Source organism: Lathamus discolor, chromosome Z, assembly GCF_037157495.1.
Source record: "Lathamus discolor isolate bLatDis1 chromosome Z, bLatDis1.hap1, whole genome shotgun sequence".
Lineage (NCBI taxonomy): Eukaryota > Metazoa > Chordata > Aves > Psittaciformes > Psittacidae > Lathamus > Lathamus discolor.
The window spans coordinates 21,099,174-21,126,451 of record NC_088909.1 but is presented as its reverse complement, the minus strand read 5'-3'; the positions used below and the strand labels follow the sequence as shown (position 1 = coordinate 21,126,451).

At 45.7% G+C, this 27,278-nt stretch overlaps 2 protein-coding genes across 3 annotated transcripts in view; both read right to left on the bottom strand.

Annotated features, from left to right (window-relative positions):
* The window catches only part of RFWD3 (ring finger and WD repeat domain 3), a 23,213-nt gene extending 2,827 nt beyond the window's left edge, over nucleotides 1-20,386 (bottom strand). Inside the window, exons 1-11 of the mRNA XM_065661837.1 lie at nucleotides 20,309-20,386; nucleotides 18,131-18,479; nucleotides 16,535-16,803; nucleotides 14,600-14,700; nucleotides 14,303-14,500; nucleotides 11,713-11,804; nucleotides 9,577-9,691; nucleotides 5,282-5,510; nucleotides 3,457-3,607; nucleotides 868-1,044; nucleotides 58-272 (exon numbers count right to left, since the gene is read on the bottom strand). Coding sequence (XP_065517909.1) covers nucleotides 58-272; nucleotides 868-1,044; nucleotides 3,457-3,607; nucleotides 5,282-5,510; nucleotides 9,577-9,691; nucleotides 11,713-11,804; nucleotides 14,303-14,500; nucleotides 14,600-14,700; nucleotides 16,535-16,803; nucleotides 18,131-18,479; nucleotides 20,309-20,324 — 1,912 coding nt within the window. The 5' untranslated portion in view covers nucleotides 20,325-20,386. The remainder of the gene's footprint in view (nucleotides 1-57; nucleotides 273-867; nucleotides 1,045-3,456; nucleotides 3,608-5,281; nucleotides 5,511-9,576; nucleotides 9,692-11,712; nucleotides 11,805-14,302; nucleotides 14,501-14,599; nucleotides 14,701-16,534; nucleotides 16,804-18,130; nucleotides 18,480-20,308) is intronic.
* On the bottom strand, nucleotides 19,997-27,278 carry MLKL (mixed lineage kinase domain like pseudokinase). Of its 2 annotated transcripts, XM_065661838.1 has the most exons (11): nucleotides 27,177-27,278; nucleotides 25,994-26,567; nucleotides 25,693-25,806; nucleotides 25,414-25,588; nucleotides 25,209-25,306; nucleotides 24,955-25,090; nucleotides 23,155-23,239; nucleotides 22,597-22,745; nucleotides 22,368-22,417; nucleotides 21,815-21,955; nucleotides 19,997-21,036 (listed from the first exon to the last, which is right to left on the bottom strand). In XM_065661838.1, exons 2-11 carry the CDS (start codon nucleotides 26,448-26,450, stop codon nucleotides 20,984-20,986), a joined length of 1,458 nt encoding a protein of 485 aa, XP_065517910.1. In that variant the 5' UTR covers nucleotides 26,451-26,567; nucleotides 27,177-27,278; the 3' UTR covers nucleotides 19,997-20,983. The 2 variants fall into 2 exon arrangements, with proteins under 2 accessions (XP_065517910.1, XP_065517912.1); XM_065661840.1 differs by lacking the exons at nucleotides 19,997-21,036; nucleotides 21,815-21,955 and having other exon boundaries at nucleotides 22,367-22,417; nucleotides 22,497-22,745.

Below are 27,278 nucleotides of genomic sequence, written 5' to 3'. Positions count from 1 at the left end.
ACCAGCAGCAGGCCAGGATGGAAGTGAAAAATGCACTGCAGACATGGCATTACGTACTGGGCCTATATGTTGCGAGGCAGTGCCGTGTGCTGATCTCTGCCTGAAGATCAATGCATCCTCCAGATTCCAGTGGCAGGTGATGAGGCTGGTAAGAGTTGCCAGCTTTCTGTTCCCAAAAGCAGGCTCCTTCCAAGGTCCCAGCTAAAATTCCACCGTAGGGCAGTGAAGCTGAGGCCATCCGGGGCAGATAGGACAGTGACACCATGGGGCACCTGAGAGGGAGGTTGGCAAGGATCAGTGCTGGCAGCTGCAGCCCTGCTGGCTTCCTGCCTCACTGCTTCAGAGCTCCAGCCTCTCCAATTGCACTCCAAAGAATGGGCCTCAGCAGGCTACAAGATGGTCTTTCAAACAAGGAACCCCAATGGCTTTGTCAAGAATAAATTTAATTTAACTACTGAGCCTTATATTTAAGGAAGCATCAGAGAGCACATATCAAACCTATGGGGTAAATCAGCATTTGATTCTCTGAGCAGAAGAGATGGAAGTACCAGCATCTCACACTTCTTTGTAACTTGTCCTTTACAAGTCAGACATTAAATCCATCTCCAGAACAAATTCAGTTTTCTTGCTTAGGCTGCACCAATGGGTCCGTTTCTGACCCCTGTGTGCCTCAGACAGGTGCCAAGCACTCATGCTAAATTATACATACACTGTGCAACCTTATGAGAGACTTCTCACATCTGTGCCAAATTTGGATTTTCAGTCAAGACATTCACATGTAACAATTTAAACTATTGCTGGGTGATTTATAGAAGAAGCTATGTATATTAGCAAAGTTGAGAGGAATGAAAAATCCTTACACCATACCTAGACTTCTGGGGCACCAGTTCTTGGACATGAGAGTTTGTGTATCTCAAATCATATATCATGATAGAGCCATTGACCAACCCAGCGTAGATGTAGTTTGTGTCATCAAGACACCAGCAACAGCTCCAGACAGGGCGGCCAGTGTTGAATGTCTGTACCACAGTATTTGTTGCCAAGCTGCAGAAGAAAAGCAAAGTGTAGGCCCTTTGCACAAGCATCTAGTGATGATAAAACAACATAAGGTAAGCAAATATAGCATTTGGAAGTCTTTAGACAGAAGCATCTCTCTTTAGACTGAATACTAAATTAACTCCTCCTTTATTCCAGATAAGAATCTGGCTAATCCAGACAGAAAGATCACTTTACAATATCCAAGTGATTTATACTTCTCCCAAGCCAATGCTTCTTTTCCAGATTGAACTCTGGAGACTGGGAAAGGAAATCTCAGCAGGGTCTCAGCTGCTTTACTGGCAAGAGAAAGCCAAGCTACTTTTCTGGAAACAATCAGAAGTGACTCTAGCGTAATCCTATAATATTTGCATATTCCTGAGATCAAAGGGCTTATTCCTTCAGATTACTTTTTTTTTTTTTAAACAGAAGTATGCCTCAGAAGAATCCAATTTAGGCAAGAATGAGACAGCAAGCAAACAGTTAAAAGCTTTAACACTTATAGCATTAATTCTATAAACTAAATTTGTGTAAGGAAGGAGAGGGGAGTAGATAGAGGGATGCAACACAGAATAGCAGTTTGAAGATGGTATCAGATTAGAATGTATTTGCAAAGGACTGCGTTGTCAGCATAGGCTTAGCTTGCTAAGAAGAGCATGAGACTGAAGCCAGATATCAAAGCTACATATCAAAAGGAACTCTGGATATCCTTTACAACATGTGGTTTCTCCCTGGGGAGTGCGATTATGCTCAGGGCTCCAGAGAAGCCAGAAATTGGTCCCACATAAGTATAGAGGGAATAAGCACAGAGATAAACCTGGCTGGGAAACAGGGAGTTTGATATCAGGGCAATGACTTATTCAAAGCAATGGGGGTGGGGGGAAGGAGTGGGGAGTTGGAGGTGGAAAACAACCACCACAAACAACAAAACATCCCAAACAACAAAATAACCAAACCCAAAGTCATGGTTCTATTTTAAATACTCATAAGTCAGAATAGGACACTTAAGGACATCTTGGATAATTCCTTCTGGGCAGTGAGGCCCTGGCACAGGTTGCCCAGAGAAGCTGTGGCTGCCCCATCCCTGGCAGTGCTCAAGGCCAGCTTGGACAGGGCTTGGAGCAATCTGCTCTAGTGGAAGGCATCCATTCCCATGGCAGAGGTTGGAACTGGGCGAGTTTTAAGGTCCCTTCCAACCCAAACCAGTCTTTGGTTTTCTACGAAAGATAACCAAAGGGGAACTTTTTTTTTCCAGAGGGAGAAGCATGAGATACTGCTGAAGCAAGCACTTAACTAAAGGAAACAGTGAGGTCAAGCACAAAAGCAAGAGGGTAACAAGCTCTGATACAGCCAACCAGGCAGCAGGAGGCAGATATGGGAGTCAAGTGCCTGAGCAGATACTGTTATGAGAAGTCACTCTCCAGATTAAACCATGAAAAGAATATCAACCTCATTTATTAGCAAACTGACATGCAGACACTAGCATCAGACATAGTTTTGTTTACTTTTAACTAATACAGCAAACATTTCAGCATGGTAACAGGAAAGCAATATTCTTCACATTTTTGGTGTAGGACTAAGTTCTCTTCATTGCTTCACTTGTTTGTAAGAATTGGGATTAATCAGTTATACAACAGACACATCCTAACCCTATACTGACAGACTGATGTGCATAAGGATGTTATTATCACTCAATAAGAATCAACCAGCCAACAAAGTTTTGAAGCAGCTAAAGCTTAAGACTGAAGACCAGCAGAACAGTAAGAAAACTCATAGGCTGTAAATTCTGACAGGAGTGGACATATTTGCCTCTTAGGCTCTGCAAAATTACTTCTGCTTTAAATCTCTGCTAGCTCTGAAGAACCTGTGTTCCTCTATCACATGCAAAACAACACTATCGACACATTTCATATCCCAGATGAATTCCATGCTCTGCAAGAAGCTTAAAATCATAGAAGCCAGCAGCAGCACAGGGAAGAAAGTACCCAACCTAGACTTCCCTTGTTCCTGTTTTATGCCATACAATTTCCCATGCTTCACATTTCCTTGCAGTAACAGAAAACAAAGAAAGTAAATTTCACATCTATACATTAAGCTATGTTAGTTCTCAACACAACTTGGCTGATCCATGCTGAACTACTTTTCTTCACCCCTCCCCCAAGTTCTCCATGAGAAAATATCACAGACTGGTATCTCCATAACACCTCCACCTAAAAGGTTTGTAAATGTGAACAAGTCTTTCCCCCTGTTAGTTCCTGCATGCAGGAAGAATACATGACCTGATCTCATTTCAGCAGCATCTTTTGGAAAGAATGGCAAGTGCTGCTAGGCATTTTCAGCAAGACACAACAAAATCCAGTTAAGCCTCTTGCACAGAGCAGAACTCCACTGGGACAGGTTGCTCTCTGTGGCAGGGCTCACCTGGTAAGCTTGACAGCATTGTCCACAGCAGCAGAGAGCAGCAAGCCATCTGCTCGACCACCAAAAGCAAGGCCCCGAATCTGTTTAGTGTGGATGGGGATGTACTGACTGCTCCTCAGACTGGCCACGCTCAGCATCTTAACACCACAACCTGTCAAAGAAAAAGGGTAAAGCAGGTTACTGCAGAAGTAGAACTAGCAATTCTGTGCCAGAACTATGATGTCTGTACGGAAGCCTGTGGCAGGATAAACACATAGAAGTTACTTGTTCTGGACAAGAGCTACCACAAATCTTTCGTTAGTTCAAGTGGCAAAAGGGCTAAAACCTTAAGAATCCCAGCCAGCAAGAAGAAATTCCATGTCAGTGTTACAATTCTTGTTCCAAAAGCCTGCTGCTCTTTAGCCAGTTTCTGCAAAGACATTCTTGAATAGATAAAAACATACACAGCAGGATTACATGGCTATTTTAGAGAACATACATCACTGCAAAGAATGGCTACAGGTAAGCTTAATCTGTGTGTAACAAGAGTCACCACAAAGTCTCCCTTCAGAGATTCATTCCCTAGCTCCAAAAGCCAGAAAAATAAGGTCAGTTGACTGCAGCAGACAATTTTGTTAGGCTGAGATAAGGCATTTCATCTCAAAGCCATTAACCCAATAAAGTATGTCTTATAATTCAGAAAGCATTGAAGTACTTTGCTAATAAACTCTACCAGACTCCTAATGCTAAAATTATAAGGACAAGTTGGTGCTGTTCCAGATGACAAGCCTCTTGCCCCTGGCCATAACAGTAAGACAAAACCGAGAAAACCAACAAAACCACAGCTGCCCACAACTTCTTGGCTTTCTATTTCCTCACTGCAAACAGTGCTTCTATCATTTTTCTGGTTTAGTTTGGTGGTTTTTGGGGGGGAAGGAGGGGTGGGGTTGGTGCTTTTTGGTATTTGTTTTGTTGGTTTGGGGTTTTGTGGGATTTTTTGTGCTTTGGGGGTTTTGTTTGTGGTTTTTTTTTTTTATTTTGAGAGCTGACAATTCAGCTGTATTTGGATCAATCCACCTACAGTTTGGAGACCAGTCTCCCTTGCTCAAGCACTGGAACCTCCACCGCAGTCCCCTTGCTCTTTTAGAAGACCCACCTTTGCAAGGAGTATCACACACAAGCTCACTAGGCAGAAGCTGCCAGTGCAGGAGTCATATGAACTACAGGGAGTCTTGTACCTCTCGTAAAGAACCCCTGCAGTCCTGCATCCCGCCCTGGGGCAACAACACAAGAGGGACATGGAGCTGTTGTAGCAAGTCCAGAGTACCTCTGCCTGAGGACAGGCAGAGAGAGTTGGGCTTTTTCAGCCTGGAGAAGAGAAGGCTCCATGGAGACCTTACAGCAGCTTCCAGTGCCTAAAAGGGCTAAAAAAAACCTGGAGAAGGGCTTTGGACAAGGGTCTGTAGGGACAGAACAAGGGGGAATGGCTTTAACCTGACAGAGAGGAGATAGAGATGAGATCTTAGGATGTTCTTTACTGTGAGAGTGCTGAAGCACTGGCACAGGTTGCCCAGAGAAGCTGTGGCTGCCCCATCTCTGACAGTGTCAAGGACAGGTTGGATAGGGGCTAAAAGCCACCCAGTCTAGTGGAAGGTGTCCCAGCCCATGGCAGATAGTTGGAACTGGTGAGCTTTAAAGGTCCCTTCCACCCCAAACCATTCTAGGGTTCTATAATCCTATGCTCAGTTTACAAGGCACATGCAAAGGTGAAGAAGAGCAGCAGGGAGCAAGCAGAAAACATATAGCTTTCACCCAGAAATGCCCAAATCTTGACTTGCTTAATTACCAGGAATTAAAGTAGACTCTGGGGAAGGCTGTGATACCACAAGGCAGCTCAGTGAGTCACAGTATGCCATTACTCTGCATTTCCCAGACTGAGACACCAAGAAAGCCTTTTGCAGGTTGTACTTGCACTGGCTTTGGCTGGAGGGAAGGCTGCCTGGAAGGCAGATACGGGAGCCAACAGGGTGCTCGGAAACATTTGCATTGTGCTGGGCCATCAGAGCCCTCAGCTCCTGCAAAGGAAGAGAAAACACCCAGTAACTTTAATGTGCCACTGGCAATGTAACAGTCTGTGCTACCTACTCCACATTCTCCAACAGCATTTGTTCTCATATGAAGAAGAAGAATATGGTCCCCACTTCCATGCAGTTCCTGAAATGCTGGATTCCCAAGTACACCAACTATGACAGTGAGAAACAGACACATTTGAACACTATGCAAGTTCTGGCAGAACATGCTCAAAGTCTGTTACTGTATGTATTAGACCCTGTGAAAGAAAGGACTCTTGGACAACACACGAAACCCAGAAGTAATTACTACCAGATCAATGCTGTTGAGAAGCAAACACACTCTCAAGTATTACATGCAGCTAAACCACAAGTCAATTAACACCATTCTCTAGAACTTCTAGAATACCCCATAAAAAAAAAAAGCCCAGGTTTCAACATAAAGGACATTGCAGGAAACAAGTTAGTTTTTTTAACAAAGATTACCCTGTTCTTGTAAACACTGGGAAGCACATTCCAGGAACAACAATTCTCAAGAGCTCCAGCCCTGTTTTCTGCCACCACCTCCTCCCCCTTATTCCATCCCAACTGATAAATGCTCAGGGATACACAGCAGAGACACAGCTAGGACTGTTTCCATCACCAACAAGGTATTCCTAGAATTCATCCTTCCAGAGATCATCAGGGGGTAGGTGTGCGAGTAGTGGCACTGGCATATTGTGAGTCAACTAAAAATCCCCCCCAAAAAAAACATTTTGACCAGATTGTAATCAAGGGCAAAACCAGAGGGCACAGAAGCCCAGGGATATTAGAGGGAGTGTATATATTAAGAAAATCACTGTTTGCTTTCTGTTGTCTGAGCAGCATAGATTTTGCTTCAAATACTATGTAATTTTTAAACAATTAAGGGCTGCAAGAGTGATATTATGAATGTATTAGATGGCAAGCTAGCTTCAATATTGAAGCAGCCACTCCCATTTAACTCATGTCTATGCAAAGGCATTCTCAAAGAGGAAAGATCAAAGATAAAGCTCTACATTAACAGTTATCATCAAGACCCATAACATCTAGAAACAGCTCAAAAGGAGAGCAACTCTAACATTTGACAGAGGTCTGAGCTATTCTGCATTGAGCTCATTGCAAATTCCACAAGGGAATAAAACTTTAATAATTAAAAAAAATAATGAAAGCTTAAGAGTAAAGATGATCCCATTAAAACAAGCAAAGACAAAACAACCGGGGAGGGAAAAGGAAGTGTGGGAGTGGCCAGGATGCTAAAGCTTTGGGCTTAGCATATGCAGTCCGTGAAAACACAAGTTACTTAGAAATAATGAGTTTATTAAATTTTTGATTAAAAGTCACTTTCTTCTAAAAGGCAGGAGGACACCACCACCAAGGATCAGAAGAGATTCAAATTATTTGTTGCTCTGGGGACTTTCCAAAATTCTCCTTGTCACCTGCTCTCAACATTCAACTTTTACACAACTGATTAACAAGGAAACCAGGCATAATTAAAACTGCAAGGACCATTAGTACCATGTTTCCATTTAAACATGATGGCTGAAGCCAGCAGAATCAGGAAGCCTTGCTGGAGACACATTACCAAGGCAATTAAAAATGCTGCACTGCAGAACAAATTCCACTAATTGTGCTCAGAAGAACGCTCTTTTGGTAATGGAAACCTACACCTTCCTTGAGGTACTTTACAGAGCCTGCCTGGTGTTAACGAAGGGCCTTCGGGGCACACTTGTGTCTGCAAATGCTAGAACTGCCTTCCAAATATCAGCTTGTACTTGCAGCTATGAACAAACACAGTCACACCAGTTGGAGAAAAAAAGAGGATATAGAGCAGAAGTCTTCCTGAGAAGCATGCAGGACAGTAGAAGCAGGAGAGCACAATGAATAGGAAAGGAAAACCACCAGCTACAAGAAATTCAGAGCAGTTTTCTTTAAGTATTAGTATTTCCTAGCTGTTACAAAGCTTAAAGACAAAGGCAGTTACCAGATCACTGTTGCTCTCTAGTTCTGCTCCCACTCACCTCACATGCACTGTACAGCCCTAACCTTGCATTTAAGAGTTGAACACGTGGCTGTACAACCTCAAGCTTAGGTGCGGCACTGAAGGCATTCCACCTTCCTTTGGTTTAGGTTCAAGTTCACTCAAAGGGAAAGGGAGCATTTTTAATCAGCTCCACTGTAAGTAACAGTGAAATGAAATTGTAGCTTTCCACAGAATCCGAATCTAGTTCTAACTCCCTGCTGAAGCAGGTCTGCATTCCTCTTGTTTTCACACATTTCTTCTGCAATCCACAGCACTTTATTCTCTCTACTGACCTACAGCTTTGTACGACAGTTAAACATGTTTTCTTGTGCCATCAGTAAGATCACTTGCTGAAGAAGCAGGGCAAAAGTCTCCAGATGTAACAAGGCAAGTTCAGATTTATGTGACGAAAAAGAAATAATCTTGCAGTGAGGATGGTCAAACAAGACATACAGAAAGGACGTGCAATCTGCTTGATACATAAAACAACTGGCATGACAGTGCCCTGAGCAACCCAACCCACCAATGAATTTACCCACCTAGGGTTGGGCTGGAAACCTCCAGAGGTCCCTTCCAACCTAAATCATTCCATGCAAGTTGCTGCTTTACTAGATGACCTCTGACCAGAAAGAAACTCATTAGGCATGTGTTCAAACTATAATCAAAAAACTTAGAGACTTATTCCAAACTTCCTGCTGATTTTCTGTTCCCCAGCAAATTGTTTATTCATAGCATGAACAAGCACCTTAAAATTGCTTCCAGCATTCCCACTAACCACTACAGGACAGTGACGAATGCAGTATAAATACTGAAGCACAGCTTAAAGAACACAGGGTACTTAATCTTTATAACATGCAACTTCAATTCTATTAGTCTGGATACTATACCACTTAAAACCAAAAGAATTGCAGGAGGATATTACAGACCTGCAGTTTCATCTTATTCGTATTTTTCCTTGAAGCAAAATTTGAAGTGGCTCAATCTTTTTTATTAGCTCTGATGAGCATAAAGCATCACATAGGAATTTAGAGAAACTATAAAGCCTTGTCTCACATCACACAGGAAGACTTCAGCAAAGAGGATGTTGCTTTTTGTACACATGAATAGCTAAGGCTATAAAAGAATCCAGAAGTAGGGAAAAGCATGAAATAGAGTTACTAAACAGTGAGAGATTAGAAATCATCTACTTCTTACAACAAAAAAAGGTAGCAAACTTGTAATGAAAAAGGCTCTCAGAAAACCTACCACTAGTGGAACATGCCAGAATTCATGGCTGGAAGCACCAGTAGAGTCCACAATTTACAGGAATCCTGCAAAACCAGCTATGATGGGTCACAAAAATCTCACAGTATTGCCAGATCCAGAAAGGAAGCAGTAACTTATTTTCAGTTATTTGTATTCTCAGGGGACAGAGGTGCCTCTTCCCAGGTGCTCAGTGCACGCACACAGGCAGTCTGGCTGACAGGCCAGGTCTCATGGCACCAGAAGGTGCTTAAATAGAACATTGACCTTCACCAAAAAAAAAAAACCCCAAAAAAACCCCACCCTAAAACATACAAAAAAAAGTTGGGTTTTTTTTTGTTGTCTTCTTATGGATTTGCCTATAACCATACCTGTCCTCAAAGGCTCTTGATTAACTAGTGATAATAGGTCCCATTTAGGTTTATAGCACTATAGAGATTTTCAAAGCTTATTTTGATGCAGGTAAGAGTAAGATAGTAAGCTAGGTTTTGTGGTGCCAGGGAAAGCCTGGTAATACAGCACTAAAAGGGGAACCTACAACATCAGCAGCTACAACACTCCACTGCTAAGCTGTACTTGCAACTTCAATCAAGTCTTAGAAGCACAAGGAACCAGATCAGTGCTCTGCAGCACACATGAATATGACAGCCTGGGATGTTTTGGACACTCCTGATGTAAGCACCAGGATTTAGTAAATTTAACTGGTGAAACTAAAACCGGAAGCCTGTCTTTGCTTCTCAAATGGAATAAGAAAGGGAATCCTCTGTGCATTAGTAGGATGAGACTCACCTGAACTTGCTTGTGGAGCTTGCTGCATTTGTCTGTCAAAACCTGCAGTTGGAGACGGCTCTGTGCAGATTCCAGCTCTGCCTGTTTCCGCAACATTTGCTCCTGTCTTAGGGAGCTGGAGGAACGAGAAAAGGAATCCTTAGGACTAGGTATTACCTAGGATGTTTCTCTTGGCTGTCAACACTGATCTTCAGGTTTTATCCCCAGATAAGTCCTGTTCAGGTAAATTCAAAAGTAAAATAATATCTGGGACCACACTCATCCTGTACATTCACCTTGAGATGTTCTCAGTTACATAATTGTACCAAATGACTCACTCGAGTATTGTTCCATAGAAACAACAGCCTTTCTTCTCACCCTCTCCAAATGCACTAATTTAATACAAGAGAGGAAAACAAACTGTTTTTTTCCCCCCTACAGAAGCAGTTTAGCAAATTCTATACTATCAGTGTCCATGACATACAGCATGCCAGTAATAAAGCAAGTCATAACACAGCAAGATCTGCAAGCTTGTTTCTACTACCAGTAGCTAATTTTGTATTTCAGGAAAAGAGCTGTACCAGAACTTAACAGACAAATTATCTGTGAATGCCCACATAGAAGCCATATTTACTACCTCATCTTGAGCCTAGAAGTGCATACACACCACTTAGCAGCAGCAGTTTTGATAACATACTTCAGTATCTTTCATATAGGTTTTACATATGAAAGAAGAGGCCTGCAAAGCTGCCCATTGCATTCTGCACTTCAAAGGCTGGAATATTCCAGTTATTTCAGTAGATCATGTGCAGGGAGATCTAGCTTGCCTAAGTGCCTTCTACATATACAGACCTAGCCTTACATGTTCACCAGGCAGAGAATTGTCCTTTCCCCGTAGCTTCACATGATTTTTACTTTTGCTGCAGAAGAAACAGGTAAGATGCTGTATTTAACCATCACATTACACAAGTACCCAGAGCCTGAGGGCTAGCTTTTTTGAATATGAAAAAAAAACCCCATGATCCTGTACCTAATTCAAATCTATGAGCAAATAATATTGATGCATGCACACAGAGTTCGCACTTGTCCTCCACTCATGGCTGTGTGCCACAAAGCAGCCATTGCCAGCAGCTTCTCTGGACTGGCAGGCAGTCAAAAGCAGGAAGCGGAGGAGGTGCACGGCTACAGCAAGACTAAAACACAAGACACAGAAGCAGTTAGACAACTGCTTCTCCATGAGAGGTAAGACTTAAACACCCAAATGCTTTTGAAAAAAAAAAAAAACACAAAACTTACTTATCGTTTGTTTTGCACTGTCAATCCAGTAAAATAAACCTTTTTCAAGGGTTCAAACACCATCAGGCAGTGGCAATCTGGACAAAAGAGGAATTTCTCCCTTTGTGACAGTTACTCCCTGACCATTTCTGATCAGTAATTACCAGGATAGTGAGGTTTCTGTTGAAAGACTGCACTGAAAGAACAGCAGCGAAGTCAACCCCAATTAAATTTCATTTGCTCCAGGATTCAGAACTGATATTCACAGCTTTCTAATTTCAGAATAGTATCTGTGACAGCATCTTACTGAAAAGAAATCAGTCCTATTTTCATACCTGCTTTTCACTTTTTTCAATAAAAAGTCTGCATTTCAGTTGAAGGGGTAGGCAGAGTCATAGTAATGCTTGCTGACCTTTCATAAGTAAAGCTACGTGAAGAGTGACAAAGCAAGACAGAAAGTGAGTCATATGAGAGATTACTCTGTTTAATGCATGTAAGAAAGGTCAGCTCTTCAACCCCCTTGCATTTCTAACTATGCCTCACTTCTCTAATGATGAATTAGCAATATAAGGCTTTTTGGCAACAACTCTGCATGTTCTGCTACTATGACATTCCAGGATACAGATAGCTTTTGCTATTTTACTGCTGCAAAGCTCAAACTCAAGCACTCTCCTCCAAAAGAAAAAACTCTCCTTCCAGGCAAGACACACACAACACTGAAAGGGATTGCACTGTGAAGCCAGCCATGCTTATAGTGATTCCCAATGGAATGCACAAATTGCTTTAGACACTATAGGAAATTAAAGCATGAAATAGAAGCTGGCTGCAGCTTTCAGTGGCACACAGGCAGTGAGGATGTATCTTTATATGGAGGCTGTGTACCTTTTAATCTGTTCTTGCTCACTGGTATCCAGCGCTTTCAGAGTGCGAGCGTAAAGGATCACAATGTCAGAAGATTTCGCTTTCTTATTGCACTGAAATAAAAAGACAAGTTCAGGTCATCTACAACAAGTACAAGTTTTCCAATATCTAAAAGGGCTACATGAGACCTGGAGAGGGGCTTCTGACAAACACCTGTAGGGACAGGACAAGGAGGAATGGCTTTAACCTGGCAAGGAGGGGATATCGAGATGAAATCTTAGGAAGAAGTTCTTTCTTGTGTACACACTGTGAGGGTTCTGAGGCCCTTGCAAAGGTTACCCAGAGAAGCTGTGACTGCCCCATCCCCAGCAGCGTTCAAGGCCAGGCTGGATGGGGCTTAGAGCTATCCAGTCAAGTGGAAAGTGTCCCTGCACATGGCAGTTGGTTGGAACTGGCTAAGCTTTACGGTTCCTTCCACTCCAAACCATGCTAGGATTCTAATTTAACTATCTGAACCACACATCCCCACTAGTTTAGAGGTATTATTTTGAAAAACCTTCTAGCTTTGAAAGGAGGGGCTGTCTACTTGACAACAAATCCATAAAACCACAAACATTAACACAGCATGTTCTTTCCCTCATGACACCAGAGCTCTAATCACAGCCAGAACTGTAGTTTAGGTCATGTACCCCACTGTGCTTTCAGTAACACATACCCTTGCTTCCCACTAAACTCACTCTGCTAAAGCAGCACATTCAGGTGAGTTACAGGTACAAACAATATCAGACAAAGTGGGGGAAGCAAGATCTAAACCAAAACACCAGTCCAGCCTCTGTTTTGAAAACATTAAGACTGGCTGCTTGGGCAACAGATGACAGTTTAGGAACCCCTGAGTACACTCCCAACTCTGTCATTTACATACTATATCCCTTTAATCAAATACTATAGGTCAAAATCTGTAAGAGCATTCCAGTGTCTGTATGAAATACAGACATCACACTGACTTCAGTGATGCACAGCAAGTCAGATTCCAATAATCTTGTGCATCTGGCTGTGACCATTTAGTACCTTAGTCATCTAAAAAGAAGGGATGATACCTCCCCATGAGCTGGGACTTGGAGGAAATTACAACAACTGCAAGCTTACTGTTTTGCAAACATACTTCATTGATCAGAAAAGAGGCAGGAAATAGATCAAGTAACCTCTGCTGAATATTAAATTACTACATGCACTTAAAATGCAGACTTCTCTATTGTTTGGTAGCACAAGGATACTACAGGCAGGAGTTTCAGATCAGACAACCCCCCTTCTTTAGGCAAGAACTGCCCTGCAGAGCACTATGTGGATAAGACAGCTTTCCTGGCAGCTAGCAGCTGTCACTGGCAGGATCAGGAATGCCGCAATTTCATAGTAACTCATACTCCAGCCACTTGGTAATCAGAGCACCACACACAGCAACTCTGTGCTGCTGAACAGAGAATGACCAGTCGCAGAGGATGGCAACTGAAAATGAAAGGAAGATGATTTAGCTGCAAGGCTCTCCCCAGAGCAAGTTCTCCTAGGAATTTTTCAGTATTTGCATCACTGGAAGAAAGAGGGAGCAGGCACCCCTTCAGAGCTGGTAGGGTTCAAGAAGAAAGCAGTCACAAAATTCCAAAGAGCAAAGATGCCAGGAAGGTCTGAGAATTCTGCTTGGGCCTGAAATGGGTGAAGAAAAGCTTACACGAATTTGACAAGGGTGAGAAGAAAAAAGTTTGGGCCTTCTCTATGGCAAGACTGAATCATCGGGTTTCATCACAGCACACATCAACAGGAGGTTTCTTGCTAAGAGAAGGGAATCCTGCACAGAGTCAAGCAGGGCTATGGAAGCTCCCAAAATAATAAACCCAAAGAAATCCCAGTTTTCCAGCCACCAACTCAGAAAGCAGCAAAACTGAATCCTATTTCCAAGGTACTCATTGACCTGATTTTTGTCAATATTCCTTTCTGAAGAGAAGGGATGAGGAATGGAAGCCCAGAACAGAGAAGCACAGACCTAATCAAAAGAGATCAGTATCACCCATGGAAACAAAACTGAAAAGAGCACCTTAAAAAAAAAGCAGATCTACCCCTTGCAGAGGGACATTACTTGTTTCTCAGTTCATTCTCTGCAAGCTACCTCAACAACCTGATCTGCTTAAAGGCTGTAAAAGCAGATGCAATTCAAAATAGAGGATTAACCAACTGAAAACAGTTCTCAGTTTTCTTGTCCAATAGTTCTTTATGTTCACTTCACTGTTCTAGGAATCTGCCATTCCCACATCCCAAGACAACAGTGCAGTGTCATGGAAACATTAACAGGTTTAGTACTGGAACTCTCAAACTTCCAAGTCTGCTGCTTACAAATACTCTACTTTAGGGAAAAAATCCAAGTCAGAATTATCCCTCTAAAGCAGTACTAGTTGTTCCTGGCACAGTTACATCAAAATTACGTAGATTTTTGTTATTTCTGACAGTAGGCAAAGGTGGATTCTTCATGCAGCAAGCAGTTCTAACAGTTATGGCGACTACACCTGCAGTAGCAGTTACCCAACAGCAAGTCTTCCCCAGTACACATAAATGTGCATTTTACCTGGGGGCACTTCCCTTCCCGTCCCGTGAGCCACTTTTTGATGCATGTGTAGCCAAATAGGTGTCCACACCGCAGTGCTGAGAGACGGTGGTCCCCACTGCTGGTCCACTGCTCAAAGCAGATTGCACAGGTATCCCCTTCCTCCTCATCCAGTGGTGCAAGTGGAACAGATGGCTCCAGTCCCTTTAGCGGCGCTCTCTAGGATCAAAAATTAAAAACAAGCACACACAAAACTTCAAGGCAAATGCAATACTTACCATATTTAATCTGGCTCCAAAGGCATTTAGGTTACCTTACCTGCTTTACCTTGACTTCAGCCTCTTCACTTTCAGGACTTCTGTGTACTGCAGAAGCTTGCGACAATGCTTGAGGTGGCTCTGCTTGGGTCTGACTGAAAGCTACAGAAAGCATTGCTTAGACGAACCAATACATAATGGGGAGAAAGAAGTTCTTTACTTGATCTGAAATCATCAGGGCATAAAGTAAGCAGTGCAGTGATGGCACAGGTAACATACAGAGCTTCAGATCAGTGTCCTGGATACTGGGGGTTAGGCAGCCTTTGCGTAAGCCCTTCCACTTAACAGCAGAGCTGAAGAACTTTGTTTTCATTTATAAAAACCAGCAGAATTTCAGTGAAAAAGGAGAGGTCTTTTGAAGACAGTAGCTGTTAATGAGACTTTGACATGCTTGAAACAAGCATATCTGCATACAGGTCTATAATTACACAGAATCACATTAGGCTGATGCAAGGTTACACCCCTGCATCATTATGCTCAGAAAAAGACAGACACCAATATGCAGAAGTTATTTTCCCAAGGGATCTAAGTGTGCATATTTTATGTGCCAAGAAGGTATTTACCATATGCTATCTGTCCATTCACCCTGACTTAAGCACTTTTCCAGCTGGCAGTTGTCTGAACTATCAGTTTTGCTGGGCCATATGTTTTTGGGGTAGGACACTGTTAGCCCTTCTGTTGAAGCATGGGCATGCAGAAGCACTATGTTTGGATTATCACCACAAGCATACTGAAAAAGAAGCAGAAACCACAGTCTCCCTCATGTCCTGACAAAACAAGAAAGTTATTAGTCAAATTTAGTATTTGAGACAGATATTCTCAGTCCAGTGGAGATATATCACCTAACCCTCACTAATGTCAAAAAAAAATTTCAGCCTCCACAGTTCTGGGCTGGAGGGGCACCAGTGGCTTATATAAGCAGAAAACAGGACAAGGGAATTCCAGAAAACCCAACAGAGACCATATGGTCACACAACATTAGACAGCACTGAACAGCTTGAGCTCCTGTCACATGTAAGACTAGCTCAGAGCAAGCAGAATGAGTCTGTTCAAAAGACATCTCATAGATGCATCCTCAAAAATACATGTCAAGGTAGGTAAAACCAAAACTAAGGGCAGAGAGTGTGGTACAAGGGCATTCCTTAGAGACTGAATTTAAAAAAAAACACCCAACAAAACAACAAACAAACCAACAAAACCACAAAAAAATAAATTAAAAAAAACCCACACAAAAAAACACCCAAGCCAAAAATAAAGCAACCCACTAATCTTGTTCTCTCTGTGCATCAATACCCTTGACTAGCAAGTTAATTATTTGTCACTCATATAAAACTATATATGTTCATGACAAACAATGTCACTGAAGTGCACAGCACCCTGTGAACATGCGTTTAGATAAAGGACTGTGAGCCTGAAAAAGCCAAGGAAACAGACAAACAAAAAACCCACTGCCCTAAGCACCTCCATCTCCTCAGCTGTGTGTCATGAGAAATTACAGGAATGAAAGAAACCCGCAACTGAAGCAGACCGAAATCCCAATAATTCTCTGAAAGCACTGCTGATCTCCAAGGTGTAACCTAGTGTCTTCAACAATACTCGTTGGCAAGATGTAATAGCAGAAGCACATTAAGTAACTAAACTTAAACTTATTCTGAACATTTCCAGGATTACTTACAAGTAGAATCCTGCTAACAGCAAAAGATTGTATTTAACATTATAGTAGCAATCCCCCATTGCAGCTACTGCTCTAGGAATGCTTGGCAGAAAACCCTGTGGCAGCAACCTGCTCCCGTCAGTTGTGGGCATAATGACCTCTGAGCATCGTCTGTTGGGAAGCTCAGAACGATTTCCTCACCAAGTTTTGAAACAGCAAAATGACTTTCCAAAAAAAAAAAAAAAAAAATCAGTGTCTACACAGCTCTAATATATCACAAACCTCCCAAGCTAGCTGTCAGAGGTGTCTCCTGGGCTGATGCCACAGCACTGGGCAGTGCTGCAGCCCCCAGCACTTCTTCCTCCTCTTCCTCATCCTCCTCCTCCTCCTCCTCAGTAGAACTGCTGCTTTGAGTCTCATTTAAATCTATTGCTTCATCTGAGCTCTGTTCCTGGCTGTTCCGTGCAGTATGCAGGGGCACCATATGCAGAACTCGTCCTGCAGCTGGCTGCTGGGTCCTGCTGAATTGAAAGTAACTCTCCAATGCTGCCCTGAGTGCAGAAAAAACAAAAGCCAGAGTTATTTCAGAAAAGCTAAAGACTCCACATGTTTCTCCACACTCATTTGTGGTTAAAATTCCTAGGCTCTAGCTACAATACGAAGGTATCCAAGTTAAAGACAGACCTTCTCTGGTAGAGGAGCAATCCATATCAATCACCTGCTTTATGAGCAATCAGCAGTATCATACAGCAGCCACTCATTTTGCTCAGCTCAAAGAAAGTCTTCTTGTTACAACAATACTGTATTCTTTTTGGGCGGTGTGGGTCGGAGAAAAGCAAAGCAAAGAACTGTTGCTCGCTAATAGCCTAAGGAACTCCTAATCAGTACCTCCAATCCTAACTCCCACCTAGTTCCTATAGTCACTGGTAATATTAGATGCACGAGACTTGTATTCAAGTTTCATTCTATTGACCACTTTGTGCCTAGTCTGTCTACTTTCCTGTCTTATTTTCTATCCATCCATGGATTGAAACACCTTCCTCTCTCCCTCAGCAGTATCATCTCAGTTATTCATCAGATTCAAAAGAAGTTTTGAAGGTTGCCTTCTAGCCCAGAGAACTACAGTGACCTTCATACACAGTCTGAGGGCAAACAATGGAGTTATGATCAATCATCTGGGAGAAGATGAGTTCTTGGTTTCCCTGAATTTAAAAGCAATGCTCAAGTTAATTAAAATTTCACCTTTGGCATTTACAAAATCTACAAAGATGACACAAAACCAAAACAAACCAGTAACCGGAGTTTCTTACTGGCTGCAGAGCATCAGCACTCATCAACCTTTATACCCATCTCAGGCAGTATTAAACACAGTATTATTTCTTTGCCTGGAGGTAACAAAAAATAACCCCCTACAGGGAAATATTAGCATGTATGTTTGGGAAAGTTTTTGCCAAAATTGTCACCAGAAAATGTAATCAGGCAGTCCCCAAATCAAAGGTGAAATGCAAAACAGAGCACAAGCTCCTCTGAGCTGGCTGGAACTGCCAAGAGTCAGCACTGCTGCATGAAGCACCAGCAGGAATCTGGCAGAGTAGAGGGAACAGTGAGGGCAGCTCTGCAAGCAAGATGGAAAGTGCAGAAGGGTTCAGGAATCAACACAAGGGGGAATTTACTTAACACGAGCAAAAGATCCTTCCAGAAGAGGTCAGAAAGTCTGCGCTATTCTTCAGCTTAAAAGGTACACGAGGAGCCCGGAATTTGGCCACAGCCACACACCTGGACTGAGCTGGACTATTTATAAGCTAGGAAGCAAGGCAGTTTTAAATGATGTCAGACTTGACAACAGGGTGTTCAGACAGAATTTCATCTCTCCTTTACCTGGCACTGACTGGCCTCTGGGAACCAACAACTCGCTGGTGGCTGCGACCTCTCCTCACCCACAGATGCATGACCTGTGCCCGTTGCAGCCTTTCGAGTACACTGGGAGCCGTGACAAGATGCAACTGCTGGTCAGGCTCAGCAGCTGGTTCCTCTGTACCAGCATTTGATGTGACAACAGTGTCATCAGCAGAAAGAGCTGCAGCACTATCTCCTCCTTCACTGGGGGCCGGTGCCTGGAATGACAGCACAGCATGACCAGAGGGCTCTGTGGAAAGCGTGCTGGGATTCTCTGCAGAGGAACCAGCCTCTGCTTGGAGATCAACTTCCATCTCTTCTTGAGCCATTTCTGCAAAGAGTTGAAGAAAAACAGTATTTATTTGCAAGTGTGCATTTTACTTCCAGCCTGATGGTAGCAAGAATCAGCAGTTAGTGACTACAAAGCCTTTAGAACTCAGACTCCAGAGAAGACTTTCTCCCTTTGCAGTAGAGCTAAATCATCTCAAGTTGACACATGTACATGGGCGGGCATAGCAGACAGAAGTCTTTGGCTTAACAGCAGCTAGCACAAGGGCACATCACAAAATCAACTTAAGCAAGCTTTTGAATGAATATAGAAAGTTAATGATTTCTTGCTGGCATAATTTGCCAGTAAATTCATGTGGAGAACAGAGTTTGGAAGAAATGAGAGTCTCTCTATTGTGAGAGACACCCACAAAGACAGCCAGAAACAAGCTCTACAATGCAGTTCTTTGTTGCATTGCTCTCAGGTTGTATTTTCAAGTTTCTCTGAATAGGATTCTGTATAACAGGGCAGTGTGATCCATACCCACAGCTTACTTCACAGGCCTTTCAGGTACCTTAGATTCACCAACACCACACAAACCCAGAAAGGGTATCATAGCAGAACCCACATCCCAGATGTCACAGACAGCAAGCTACCTACAGCACCAGCATTTGGGGGTCCAGATTCAGTCTCAGGCTACTCTAGTCACCGTGTTCTACAGGCAGTCTCACAACACTAAAGTTCAAGATTATTTTATCAATTGGATAAATAAATGTGTAAAAGAACACTCCTTTTCCGAAGCAGGTATATGGATTATATTTCACAAACAGCTGAAAGACATTTCACATTCTCCAAAAAAAAAATACTTAGGCAAACATAAGCCTAAAGGCCTTGGGAATTGAGGACCTTTATCATCACTTACAAATCCAAAGCACACATTAAGATTTATTAGGCTACGTACTGCGCAAACAGAGCAAAGACTGCTTTGAGTACAAAGAATACCCAGAAAATGTATACGAGAATTACTAGAAAGACACAAGTTAGGCCAAACCCAGATGTTAAATGTCACCTCTCAGCAGAACAGTCATACAGTCCAGATATAATATTCAATGCTCAAGTACTGCTTCTCCAGCATTCAACTCACGTTTATGATAAACTTGTCACCTATACACACAGCAGACTCTTTATCTTCCTTGTAAATTAACCGTGAGACTAGAAAACACTGGAAAACACACATCATCTCCAACATGACACCTTGGAGTCTTCCTGAGAGCACAGAAGCCAGAACTTCCTCCATCCAGGCTTCCAGCGGGCCCTGGGAGAGCCGCAGACAGAAGGTCTCCACCAACAGACTTTGGCCCAGAGGAGCAACGCTCCAGCGCTTCCTGCAGACACAGCCAGGAGGCTCCACAGAGCCTCGGCAGCACTGACTTGGCGGCCGAACGCTGAAGCACCAGCTTCCCCTGGCGGAGGGTCTGCTCTCCGGCTCGGGCAAACCCTGCTCTACATGTCCAGGTGTTATAACGCCGCGCCTGCTTTAACACAAAGCTAACCGAAAGGACCCAAACACGACCCAAAACTCAGCACATGCTCCACAAGCACCGGTTTATTGCTGGCTCCTTACAAGGCTCGCTTGTCTTAACCAAGAACCGGTCACACGTGCGGCACGGCAGGGGGAAACCTCACCTCCGGCAGCCCCCGGCGCGACGCCAGCCCGGGCCATCCAGCAGCGCCTCGGGCCGGGGCCCGCCATCACACAGGCCTCCCACCGCCCTGCCCCGGCGCGACCGGCCAGCGGCAGGCCCCGCGCTCCTGCGGCGCGGAGCGGCCCGCCCAGCGGCGCAGGCCCAGCCGCGCCCTCGGGCCCGGGCCATGCCGGGCCGGGCACTCACCTGCCGCCGGCTCCATCGACCCGCTCGGGCTCCGCGCCGCCCGACGCGCACCACCCCACCGGCCGACCACCGGCCCTACGCGCCCTTCTATAGGGCGAGCCGGGGTCAGGCCCGCCGTCTCATTGGCCAGCAGCTCTGTCCGTCTGTCCGACGGAACAGGGGCGGAGAGGAAAAGGCGGGGGAAGGCAGGGCTTGTTTTGATTGGCTAGAGAGACTACTAGAGGCCCGGGCTGATTGGGCCGTGGGACCCCGGGCAGCAGTGGGCGGGGCAGGGCAGGGAAGCGGAAGTGAGTTCCCATTGGGGGAGCTGCCGCCGTGGCGAAAAGAGCGGGAAGTGGAGCGCATTCAAACAGGCGCGGGCCGCTGTCATGGCGGCAGGGCAGCCTTTGGCCGTCCCTCTAGTGCCCTCCTCGCCCCCCCGGCCGCTCCTGCCAGCCTCCCTTTGCGTCCCCCGCTTTGTATCCCCTGGAGCCAGCATCCCCCCGGTAAAGCCTGCGGCAGGGTGCCGTCTCCTCAGACCCCCGTAAGGCTGGGGGTCTCAAACACACGCGTATTGAGCAAGCAGTCTCTGTGGGCAGGGAGGGGGGGTAAGTAGCACGCTGTGTGCTGCTTCCCCTCCTTGGGTCACTCTCCAAAGCTCCCAGCTGCTTTCGGCTGCCTGCCCATGCTTCCCAGTTAGCTTCCTTGGTTTCTGCTTCTCTCCAGGTCAGACAGTACATCCACGATCTCTGCAGAACACAGCAAGAGCATTAATCAAAACAGACATCTAAACAGTGTTTGGCGGAGGCGTTTGCTCTCCCACCTGAATGGAAGATAGCTTTTATGTCATGGATAGCAGCCAGGACATGGAGTCGCTGTCTCCTCAGGCCAACACAATAGGATAGCCATTACAATCATAAAATCCTAGCCTGTTTTGTGTTGGAAAGGACCTCAAAGCTCACCCAGTTCCATCCGCCTGCTGCGGGCAGGGACACCTTCCACTAGAGCAGGTTGCTCCAAGCCCCATCCAAGCTGGCCTTGAGCACTGCCAGGGATGGGGCAGCCACAGCACTGTCAGAACCCAGACTGAATTCAGAGACAGTCAAACCTTCCCTCCCCTGGAGCAGCCCCTGAGATTGCAATTTACTGCTCAAAGCCCAAGGCAGGAAGTGTTCCTGCACCGTGTTGTGGCTGCTCCTCCAGTTTGTGGGATCTGCAGGATCTGAGTGGGGATTAACACACACAGCCCTGCTCCCAGGTTTGTCCAAGAGAAAAAGCTTACTCTTATGTGATGCCAAGTGAACATCCTGGTGATAATTGATAAACCTTAGCTGTATGAGCCATCAGTTACAGGAAGAAGAGATGTCTACTGCTAGGGGACTTGTTAGCATAGGAAGGTAAAACAAGGACAGATCCCAAAACACAAAACCAGACAAATTCATATGGAAAATAAGGGGCAAACTGACTGCTGCAGTGGGTGATTGGGGGATACAAAGTGCCTGTGAAGCAGATATCCAGGACACTTACCCTCAGCAGAAGGGCGCTGGGAAGGGTCGAAGGCTCTGCACTGGTCAATGACTTTCTGCAGGTCTTCAGGACAATCGTCCCCAACAGGTTCCTGGTATTGGTGGTTGCATATTTTCTCCATGATCTCCTGGGGAGTGCAGCCTGAACAGCAGACATGCAAACACAAGTGTCAGGATGGAACTTTGTTGCCACAGGAGGGTGCTGCGGAGGAAATCCAGTGCAGAGCCATGCCAACAGCCTTTCTGCAGCCCTCAGCACGGAGAAGGCTGCAGAGAAGCCACCCAAACTGTGTCTGCAATGAATTTCCCTCATATTGGGCATGACTCTATTGGGCTCCAGTAGCCCAAGATGTGTTTATGCTTCAATGCCCAGGAACATCAAACAGAGACAAAAACGACTTGCATGTTTGTGGTTTAAGCATCTTACTGAAATGCTCTACTGTACTGTATATCCCACGGATGCTCTGGAAAGGAGCAGAGAGCACCCAGTACCAGACAGGAGCCACACTGGGCTGTATGGCTTTTACACAGGGGACCAGATACTTCTGTCTCACCTTCAAACGGGATTTTGGAGGTCGCAATCTCCCCCAGCACGATCCCAAAGCTGGAAGAAGACAAGCAAGAGCCTCAGTATTCATCCCACCGTGTTATCCTCCCTATACCAACCGCAAACATCTGCTTACGTGGCTGATTGATTAAACCTTGGCCCTCTTCTACAGCTCAACAGCGACCCTGCCTGGCATCTGTCCGCTTACAGACATCTCTCGGCAAGGACAGACACACCTGTATATTTCACAGGGCCTCCTGTAGGGGTAGTTGATGTCTTTCAGGTTCTCAGGAGCAATGTAAGCCAACATAGAGACTTGTTTCCAGTTATTCTTGGCTTTCCTCTTGATGGATGACTCCGTTTCACACAGCTCAAATCCTGAGAGCTGATTGAGAGAATGAGAGAGAGAAAGGGCAAAGTTGCAGATGTGCAAAATGCTGTAGAGAAAACAGAAAACTGTCCTGGGCAGTAAAGGCTGACATGCAGCCACATGTGCTTCCCAGCACATGGCTCTGTCTGCAAGTGAAATATCAGGTGAAGGCAGGTGAATTCCCCTGGTTTCAGCTCATCCCAGGGTGGATGGCTCAGAAACACTTTGATGATGATAAAACAGAGATGATGATGATAAAACAGATACAATGATGAACTGAGGCGTCAGTGTCCAAGGTGACAGAGGAGATGGTTCTGCTCTGGGTTTTATTCTGGACCGTAATAATTTTCTTCGGTGTTAGCAGGCGAAGACACTCACAAAAACATGCCAAACTCACAAAAAGTTCTCCAGGTATGGCTCTTACCTTCACACAGTAATCCCCAGCCACCAGGAACTTGCTGCTGCAAATGCAGCCATGGAGTCGGGACTTCTCCTCCGTCTGGTGCAACCTGCAGCCAAGGACAACATATCACAGAATCACAGAATCACACAGAATCACAGAATCCCAAGGGTTGGAAGGGACCTAAAAAGATCATCTAGTCCAACCCCCCTGCAAGAGCAGGGTAACCTACAGTACATCACACAGGAACTTGTCCAGGCGGGCCTTGAATATCTCCAGTGTAGGAGACTCCACAACCCCCCTGGGCAACCTGTTCCAGTGCTCTGTCACTCTTACAGTAAAGAAGTTCTTCCTGATGTTAACGTGGAACTTCCTATGTTCCAGTTTACACCCATTGCCCCTTGTCCTATCACTGGATATCACTGAAAAAAGCCTAGCTCCATCATCCTGACACCTACCCTTCACATATTTGTAAACATTGATGAGGTCACCCCTCAGTCTCCTCTTTTGCAAGCTAAAGAGACCCAGCTCCCTCAGCCTCTCCTCATAAGGGAGATGTTCCACTCCCTTAATCATCTTTGTGGCTCTGCGCTGGACTCCTTCAAGCAATTCCCTGTCCTTCTTGAACAGAGGGGCCCAGAACTGGACGCAATATTCCAGATGCGGCCTCACCAAGGCTGAGTAGAGGGGGAGGAGAACCTCTCTTGACCTACTAACCACTCCCTTTCTAATGCACCCTAAGATGCCATTTGCCTTCTTGGCCGCAAGAGCACATTGCTGGCTCATGGTCATCCTCCTATCCACCAGGACCCCCAGGTCCCTTTCCCCTTCGCTACTTTCCAGCAGGTCACCCCCCAACCTGTACTGGTACATGGGGTTGTTCTTCCCCAGATGCAAGACTCTACACTTGCCCTTGTTAAATTTCATCAAGTTTCTCCCCGCCCAACTCTCCAGCCTGTCCAGGTCTCGCTGAATGGCAGCACAGTCCTCTGGTGTGTCAGCCACTCCTCCCAGTTTTGTGTCATCAGCAAACTTGCTGAGGGTGCACTCAGTTCCCTCATCCAGGTCATTGATGAAAATATTAAACAGCACCGGTCCCAGCACCGACCCCTGAGGAACTCCACTAGTCACAGACCTCCAGCTAGATTCTGCGCCATTGACCACAACTCTCTGCCTTCTTCCTTTCAACCAGTTCTCGATCCACCTCACTACTTGATCGTCAAGCCCACACTTCCTTAGCTTATCTATGAGGATGCTGTGGGAGACAGTATCAAATGCCTTACTGAAATCAAGAAAAACCACATCTACCGCTCTACCATCATCCCTCCACCTAGTCACTTCCTCATAGAAGGCTATAAGGTTGGTAATGGACCCACCCTGACCTCAGGGCGCCCTCCCGCTGTGCAGGGGATGGACTGACATCTACCCAGAGAAGCCAGCAGCTCTCCGCCTGTCTTGGTGGACCAGTCTTGCCAAGCCAACCTTTCCAGAAGGGGAAAATAATGAGCCTTGTGGATAAGGACCCATAAGGAGAACTGGCCATCCTGTAGGGTGCTCCTGAAGCTGCCCTATGGGTGTGGGGAAGAGAGTTTCTCCCTTCCAGGCCTTTGCAGGCTTGAAGACAGAGGTAGGTGCCAGTGACCAGGGAAAATGAGTGCATCTAAACCCGCTCCCTACCTCTTCACCAGCCTCCCATCCCAGTGTCCAAAGGTGGTGGAAACAGTGTCTGCCAGGATACCACTGCTTACTGAGAGATACCAGCAAGCTGAGCATGGCTTGTGGATTGTAAGGCAGACTTACTCACTGGTTTATGCAGGAACTCACCTGTAAAGGCCTCTGGCAGCTCCCAGAGCCATCCGAATGCGGATGTCCCAGGAGAGATGCTGTTGCTTGGTCAGCACATCCCGCAGCGTCCCATGCTTGCAGTACTCCATGACGATAGAGAAGCAGGGGCTCCCATCTGCAAAGCAAAATTTTGAGTATCCCACCTTCTGCCACCTCTTGGGAGGGGACCATGACAAACTGTGCTGGGGACAGGCAGGGGAGGGAAAAGGTGACATTAATGTGTCTCCCCCTACCTTTCTCCTCAATGCAGATCCCGTACATACGCAAGATGTTTGGAGACTCAAACTTCTTCAGGGTCTGAATTTCCTTCTCAAAGATGTCTCTCACCTTCCTGCAGAAAGGAACAGCATGGTGAGATCCTTGCAACAGGGCACGACCTGGTGCTGAGCCAACCTCTTGTCCCAGGTGCCCGGTATTGCCTCCACCCGGACAACTCACGCCGGGTCAGTGGTCAATGGCCTCTTGAAGGTTTTGATGGCGACGGGGTACTTGAGGTACTCGCCCTTGTAGAGGCTGTAGCTCTCAGTGTCCTGCAGTTGCCTGTCAAAGGTGAGGTGGTCCCGCTTGATCTCAGTGATGTCTTCTCTTTTACCAACATTGACCTTCTTCAAGCCTGCTCCCACCAGGTGCCAGGAGGGAACAAGGGACACATTATACAGATCTCAGAGGGGAAAGAGACGCAATAAACAGGGTGCTTTGAGTCGTCACCCAACTTACAGTCCATCACACGCACGATTTTGTTCAGCTCGCTTTGCATCCAGTCCACCTTGTTCTCCATACATTGCCTGTCGATGTAGATCTCCCTGGTCGTGTCTTCAGGCTCCTCAGTACCTGGGGAGAGAAATGTGCAGAGGTGGGACCACTGGATGAACATGTGGGACTGATCCAGTTTGGTTTTTTCTCATGGTTTAAATGTCCATCTCTCTGTCCTTGGACACCGCCATCAAGCCAAAGCTGGGCCACAGCTGCAGGGAGATGCCAACCTCAGGGAAAGAGGGTTTGCTAAATGCAAACTTACTTGCGATCACCTGGTCCAAGAAAGCTTTATCATCCCTCAGGTCCTCAGCATCCTGCCTGCGGCATGTCTTTGTCTGGAAAGCCTCCAGGAAAGCCTGCTTCTGCTCTGCCTGCAACAGGAGTGAGAGCCCCTGGGCAATGTCCTCCAGGCTTTCATTCACCCAAACAAACTCTTCACCCGTGCTGCGGGCTCTCAGGAACTTCTGGATCCAGCTGGTCTGGCTGTATTTCATCACCAGCCTCTGGGCTTCCCCCAGTGTCCCCAGCAGCTTCTTCAGCAGTTCCTTTTCATGGCAGGAGATGTGTTTTGGCGGCTGAGCCTTGAGGATCCTCACAGGCTCCAGTAGGATCTGGATGCGCTCCACAAGGCGCTGGCACTGATGCTTACAGCACTTGACCTGCTCGAATTGGGCATGGATGGCCTGGGCCACAGAGAGGACCCTCTCCACGATGTCCATGCTTGCAGCAAAGGGCTTGGCCACTGGGGATGTGGACTGGCAGTGTCTAGTGGACGTGAGCCTCAGATATTGTTCAGAGATCAGCTGGATATCACTCTTCTACGCCTTCTTCTAAGACTGGAGTAGGCACACACAGAGACATCACTAGGAGAAGTATGGCCACATCTCACTCTGCCTTAGCAGATGTTTGGCTTGATTTATATAAATTAGTTTACTGCTAGCTGTCTCCAAAGAGCTTACACAGAGACTGGCCCCACAACACCTTGGGGTCCTGCCCCAGAGCCTACATCTTTGACCATAAATATCCATTTATATTTCTAGCCAATGTCTCTCTGTTGTCACCCATCTAATAAAAGCTCTCATACCGTCACATCCCGTGTTCTCGACTTCATATTTTCTCCCTCTAGCTCTGTATTGCCCACTTAAGATTTTAAATCAAACTCTTTATATGTGCTTAGCATCCCCACAGGTATAGCCCCTGCTCCCCAGCCCACATCCAGGCAGCAGGGACAGAAAGCTGCCCCTGTTGCAGGGAAATGAGCAGCAGCCACCCACATCATTGATGCAGACAGCACTAAGAGAGGGGAGCCAGGCTCTACCAGCTGGAAACGAGACAGAAACCCACCCAGAAAGAAGCTCAACCTCTTGCCCTTCCTCTTCATCTCTCTCTAGCGTGGCCCCAAAGAAAGAACCAGCTCATCTACTTGCTAAATCAGCTGGGTTTACCTGACTCCGCTTCTCTCGCCACGGCTGCCTCCACAGGCTGAGAGACACAGCAGGACTGCTGCGTGTTTATATGGTGCGTTCATAGCGTGCTTTCCCCTTCTG

Bases quoted from the DNA above. Each gene is read 5' to 3' on its own strand.
- MLKL (XM_065661838.1), bottom strand. From the start codon at position 26,450: ATGGACATCGTGGAGAGGGTCCTCTCTGTGGCCCAGGCCATCCATGCC. The intron at 25,807-25,993 runs GTAAGTTTGCAT...TTCTCTCCCCAG, and splicing joins CTTGGACCAGGTGATCGCAA to GTACTGAGGAGCCTGAAGAC. The intron at 23,240-24,954 runs GTGAGTTCCTGC...CCTTGGCTGCAG, and splicing joins GCTGCCAGAGGCCTTTACAG to GTTGCACCAGACGGAGGAGA.